This window comes from Physeter macrocephalus, chromosome 19 (genome assembly GCF_002837175.3).
Source record: "Physeter macrocephalus isolate SW-GA chromosome 19, ASM283717v5, whole genome shotgun sequence".
Lineage (NCBI taxonomy): Eukaryota > Metazoa > Chordata > Mammalia > Artiodactyla > Physeteridae > Physeter > Physeter macrocephalus.
Genome location: NC_041232.1, coordinates 37,753,135 through 37,759,134, shown reverse-complemented (window position 1 = coordinate 37,759,134; position 6,000 = coordinate 37,753,135). Strand labels below are relative to the sequence as shown.

Sequence of the window (6,000 nt, the reverse complement as noted above, 5' to 3'; positions counted from 1 at the left end):
GTGTCCCCTGCATCGGCAGGCGGATTCTCAACCACTGCGCCACCAGGGAAGCCCCCTAATATTTTGTAATAGACGTCTGAACTTCCCTTCAAGTTCAGTTAAATTTCCTTCCCTGAAGTCACCACCAATCTAGTTGGGGAGAAAAATGAATGGGATAACAAAGGGATTACCGGAAACAGACCAGAAACGAAAGATCTAAAACATGTTTGTGGAAGGAAACCAGAGATGTGTATCATAATCCAGGCTCAAAAGCTGAGTCCCATTCTAGTCAAATGACAAACATTTAAGCAAGCACTTGCTGTACCCGCTGTGGGCAGGATACCACGGCAGGTGCTGTGGGGATTAGAAAGCGAGTCAGGCACAGCTACTGTCCCCAAATGACCAAGTGTCTGATGAAAGCTAAAGACAATACCCCGCATAATACCCCAGCGCCATGGTCTGCTCAGAGGAGCTGGGTGTGGGGGCAGGGTACAAGCAGGAAACGGCACAGGAAGGTAAAGTGTGTCACGTGAGAGCTGACCTCAAAGCCCATCCACTCCCCCGCGTTCCAGGATGCCTCTTTCATACCTTCTCTCTCCTCAACTCCAAGGCCTTCTCCCCAGCCTCAATTTCTGCCCCCATCTTGATTCTTATTTTGCAAAGAAAAAGAGAAAGACCAGAAGAGAGCATCCACATGCTCCCGCCACGGGTCTGCAGGCCCTTGCCCAGCCCGTCCCCGCACTCCGCCTTCTCCTTTCTGACAGCCTTTCCCGCTCAACAAATGGCACCCCCTCCCCTTCGCTCCTTGTGTGCTCCATCCAGAAGCCGGGGAGCCACCCCCAGTCCTCTTGCTCTCACAGTCCACCTCTGCACAGCAACCCCCAGGCACGTCCTGTGGGTTGCATCCTCAGAGTATATCCACGGTCTGTGCACTGCTTGTCACCTCCACTGACACCTCCGGGGTCCCAGCCACCACCAACTCTTCCTCACGGATCATCATCGTGATGGCTTCCCTGCTTCTTCTCTCCTCCTCCTACAGTTGGTCTTCAACACAGTTGCCACCCCCCAATGCAACGTTGTTTCCCTGTGCCGAACTCTCCTGGCTCATCAGAGTAGAGGCTACGTCCGCGCAGTGGCTGACGAGGGCCTGCAATCTGGTCACCAGGTTGCCCCCCTCCCCCCCTCCCCTTCGCTCACTCTGCTTTCACACCCCTGGTCTCTCTCTGTTCAGGGAACACCCCCAGCATGTCCTGCCCCAGGGACTTTGCACTTGCTCTTTCCTACATCTAGATGCTTCTCCCCAGACACCTGCAGAGCTCAGCCCTCAGCCCCCTGACGACCCAGCTTAATCATCTCTTCAGCGAGGCCTTCCCTGACAACCTACTTACATGTGCAAACCTCACATTCCTACCCTCTCTCTCTCGGCCTTATTTATTCCACACCGCACCCAGAGCCAACGCACCCGGAGCTAATATACTGTTGTAGAACCTGAATTCCTTGACCAAGGACGGCCCTCCAGAGACCATGTTCTTGTCTGGCCACCAGTGCCCCTTCCCTGCCCACTCACACTCCGGACGCACCGGGAAGAGGGGTCCATGCGCTCCCGGTGAGATGAGCACGTGACCATCAGGCCTCTCCCCATCCTGGGGGACGAGACCAGGTGGGTGACCCAAGCCTGACCCAGACGGTCGTGGGCTGTGTGCATGCAATGTGCCGCGCCCTTCTGAGCGTGTGTGTCCCTGAGAGCACCGCTGTGGGTTCACATAGCGAACTGCTCACAGCTCCAGAATCGAACCCAAAGGCCTGGAATACTCTCAGATGGGTTAATTTACACCTACAATGTGAATGACTCCCCTTTAAAAGTAACACCTTGTGCAGGACACAACCCTGCATATCGTAATCTATCACATTAGTGATTTTACCTGTTTGTATATTAAATATGTTATTGTAGGAGTCACCCCCACCCCCGACTGAAGTATAAGCTCCAAGAGAGTTGGGAAATTCGTTTCACTAAGTCCCCAGCAGCCAGAACAGTGCTATGCACATAGCAGGTGGTCATAAAATACTTGCAGAATCAGGGATTAGGTAGGTGTAGCACCTCTCCACCTCAAAGGCTGCTTCCTGCATACCCCTGCCACTCTCTTCCCTGGGTATTTTTCTGGCTGCAGGAGCTCCTCTGCTCCCCTGCAGGCCGGGCCCAGAAAGTTAACGCCCCAGAGGTAGCCCTCCATGAACATCAGGTGATTGAAGTTATCCGTTCCGTTGGGATAACGCTGAGCAAGTTCTCTGCTGCCTCCCAGAGTTGCTCAGAGGGCTGCAGCTCCAGGAGCTACAGCAGGACCATGCCCGCTAACGCATCTTCATAAGGGTTCCCTTCAATCTTGGACTCACTCCCTTACTGATGTTTCCTGGTGTCACCTCCCAAATTAACCACTTGCACTCAGTTCCTTTCTCAGAGTCTCTTTATGGAGAACCAAATAACACAGCAGGCAACCGACTGCTACTGAAGGTTTCTGAGCAATCTAGCAACATACAATCTAAAAACTCTTCTTAGTCTCCTTCATCAGGTGGTGCCATTGCCAAGGACAGACCGGAGTAGAGAATGATGGGAGGTGAGAAGCCCAAATACGACAGACCTGCAAGGCACCACCATGGTCCCATGAGGATGACTTGAACTTGGACATAGCCATGTGCACAGGAAGTAGAAAAGGAATATGGAGCGTAACGTCTTCACTGAAGTTAAACCAAAAGAGAAGTTACTTGCCTTTTATATCTCCAGCTACTGGATCTTCTGGACTTGGAGTAGAAATAGGGAAAATGGGAATTCCTAGAAAAATAGTTTATCAAAAAATACAGAGAAGGATGATTAAGGAGACAGTAAAGTAAAACATTAAATTGAACTAACTAGGAAGACGCCCTCTCTGACTTATCGAAAGCAGCATGTGGAAACTAACTGAAAGAAAGGAAATGTTGCTACACTTAAAATGCATCTAGAAATAGAACCAGGATGGTCAGACATTCTGATCTGTATATTAATGAACAGAAATGGATATTTCGTGCTCACAATAGCTAAGTCCCAGTCTAGCAGGGCTGAGCTGGACTTCTTTAGCATCTTTATTGTTTTTTAATGTAACATGGAGACTAGCTTTTTAAAAATGTTTTCTTTCAAGTCTTTTTCCCTAAAACTTTGCTTATGAAAATGCAGTTTCTGCTCAGCCTCTATCCAATAATTATAGATTCTAAACTGATTGAGCCCTGATTCAGCGTCACTATGTTTGGGCTTAAAAACTGGTTCCTTTACTTTTAAGATGATCATGTAATTCATCCTCCAAACTGGGACACTTGACAGTGGAAGTGGGTGCTCATTTAACAATGACCCTGGGACTGCAGGTGGGAGCCAGGACACGTGCACGTCCTGTCCACAGAGCCCCACAACTCAACATGCTTTTCCGGGGATGGCAGAGTTGTGAGGTGGGAATGGGCAAGAACTAACGCAGCAATGGGGTAGCCTCTTCCTGAGACCGTGTTTCTCCGTCCTGACCCCAAAGTCCAGTTTTTACACTAATTGCAGAACAAATAGGGTCATGGCTCTTGGAACAGTCTGCACAGCTGACTTCACACGCTCTCCTGCTCCACGTTCCATGCTGTTTCTAACAGACACATTTATTTCTCTCCAAGACGCTGAGATGTTCTCTTAGATCATGGCAGTGGGATAAGGTGAGGGCTCTACCGTACAGCGGGAAAGAACAGACACATCCCCCCGGCCACTGGAACTACAACACACACTACGTGTGCGCACGTGAACATCTGGAAGCCTGCTACATTTACTCTAGGTTTATGAAGAAAACCCCATACGTGGATTACTATTACGTTGAAACTGCCACTATCTGACCCTTTGACCTGCTGAGATGGTAATGTCTATGGTACAGCCTAACACTTTGGAGATAAATAACACTATAAAACATACGTATAAAAATGTAATGTTCCCAACTTTGGGGAACATTTTCACACAAATAGAACCTTGCTGGCCCTATTTCTGTCCCTCTACCACCCCCCCCTGCCCCATGCCTGCCATGCACTCAAGGGCTGATGCACAAAGCCCAGGTCAGCGCCAAGAAGCCAGGCCTCTCCTTCCGCAGCTGGGACTTACTGGAGCAAACCGGGAAATGGTGGTAGCCGTCCGCACACTCCTCACAGTGGTCTCCGCGGAAGTTGGGCCTGCAGGTGCAGCGGCCCAAGCCCTGCTGACAGTCCTCCGCGTGGTCGGGGTGACAGCTGCAGGCTAAGAGAAATCCCAGAGAGTCCGTCCTTCACTGCACCTCTTAAGGCAAATATGTCCTAATCCTTCTCAGGCAATGTTTACTACTTCATCATTGGTTTCCAGGGATTCTTGAAAGGGCACAACCTGTTTTCCACTTCACACCTGCTTGATGGTTTGCATTGGCTGAACCCCATGGACCCTCAGAGACAAGCTTTAATGAGCAGTCACGCTGAGAAGTTCTCAAGGATGTGGTTTATTACATTGAGCACCGCCCAGTTCACCGTGTAGGGGGCAACCCTGCACAAGCCACCACCGGAGGGGCTGGGTGGGCGCATGCTATGGCTCCTGGCAGGGCTGTTGGGCACAGCCTCTCCCGGCTATTAGCCAACTATGAATGTCCACAGAGAGGTCGTCATTACACAGCTGTGATGTGGACACAAGTGTGGGATGCCTAGACATTGATATATAATCTGTGCACAGCACAGCAAGATCGTGCCCATAACCCAAATGTTAGAATCAAGTGATACAGCTTACTGAAGGCAGTTTTTGCAACCAGCCTGACTACTGGGTTTGCATTCCAGAGGGACACACTTGGGTGTAAAACACTCGGGAACCCCCTCACTTGGGAGCTTCCCTTGACCTGGCAAAAGTCCTCACCTTGGACAGCAAAAACACTGCCATAGCTCAGCTGAGTCCCTCTCCTGTGAGGAACTGGGAGGCCGGAGAAGTCGTGAGCACCAAGCAACCCCCTAGCCTGGCTTCTCCTGGTGTCTTTTGCTTAATTTGTTTAGGATTTATGTGTCCTATGGATTATTTATGCTAAGCCTCTAATATCTCCATGAGACCACTTCAGTGATGAAGAAAGAAACGAGAAAAGTGATGGAAAACTGAGGCTCCTAATAAGGCATGAGTTTATTCACGATGTCCTGTTTTACTTTGCCAAAGCTTATTCTTCGTGGGCACAAGATAAATCATGGGCATACTTCATAGGATAATGTGGAAGAGCGAGGGAAAACAAGGAAACACTTTTAATAACTAACATGCCCTACAGAGGAACAAATCAGAGTTTACACAGTCTTTGGATTTTGATGCTCTCAAACATTAATGATACGATGAATGAATTTGGGGGAGAAGGTGGGCACAGAAGCCAATTTCAGGACTGGAACTGTTTTCTAACTGCAATAGCCAGAGAACATAAAAGAACCAAAGAAAATACACATGCAGAACAAAGTCTATAATCTGATCTACGACTGATAATTCCACAGGAAAAAAAAAACAGTGGCATTTTTCTGTATAATGGAAGTGGTATGTTACAGCAGCGCTAGACAGATATGAACTTATACCCTGGACCTACCAGTTAGTAGTTCTCTCACCTGGGCCAAAATATTTAACTGCTCAGACCCTTTGATTTCTCTATATCTAAAAATGAGACTAATAATACATTATCTTAAGTTTGCTATGATAATTAGATAAGACATTTGTGAAATTATTTAGGCAATGCCTTGTATATAGCAAGTGCTCAATAAATCATAACTATTTTGAATATTATGACTATTATTACATCCTTGTGAAATCATTACTATGTTGCCTTGAGTCTAATTCTGATGAAAGTTAAAATTACTGGAGATCATAGAAACATGTCAAAACAACAGAAAACATTTGTTGCAGGCCTAGTATGCGACAAGCCCAATGCTCAGTATTTTCCTAGGTGGTTTTGATTGCATTTCATTTAATCTTAGAGACTAGATTATCATTTCCAC

The 6,000-nt window shown here is 48.0% G+C and overlaps 1 protein-coding gene across 1 annotated transcript in view; it reads right to left on the bottom strand.

Annotated features, from left to right (window-relative positions):
• LAMA3 (laminin subunit alpha 3) overlaps positions 1–6,000 on the bottom strand; it is a 239,651-nt gene that overhangs the window by 158,906 nt on the left and 74,745 nt on the right. The window contains exons 10-11 of the mRNA XM_024120969.3: positions 4,130–4,261; positions 2,744–2,806 (exon numbers count right to left, since the gene is read on the bottom strand). Of these exons, the coding sequence (XP_023976737.1) occupies positions 2,744–2,806; positions 4,130–4,261 (195 nt within the window). The remainder of the gene's footprint in view (positions 1–2,743; positions 2,807–4,129; positions 4,262–6,000) is intronic.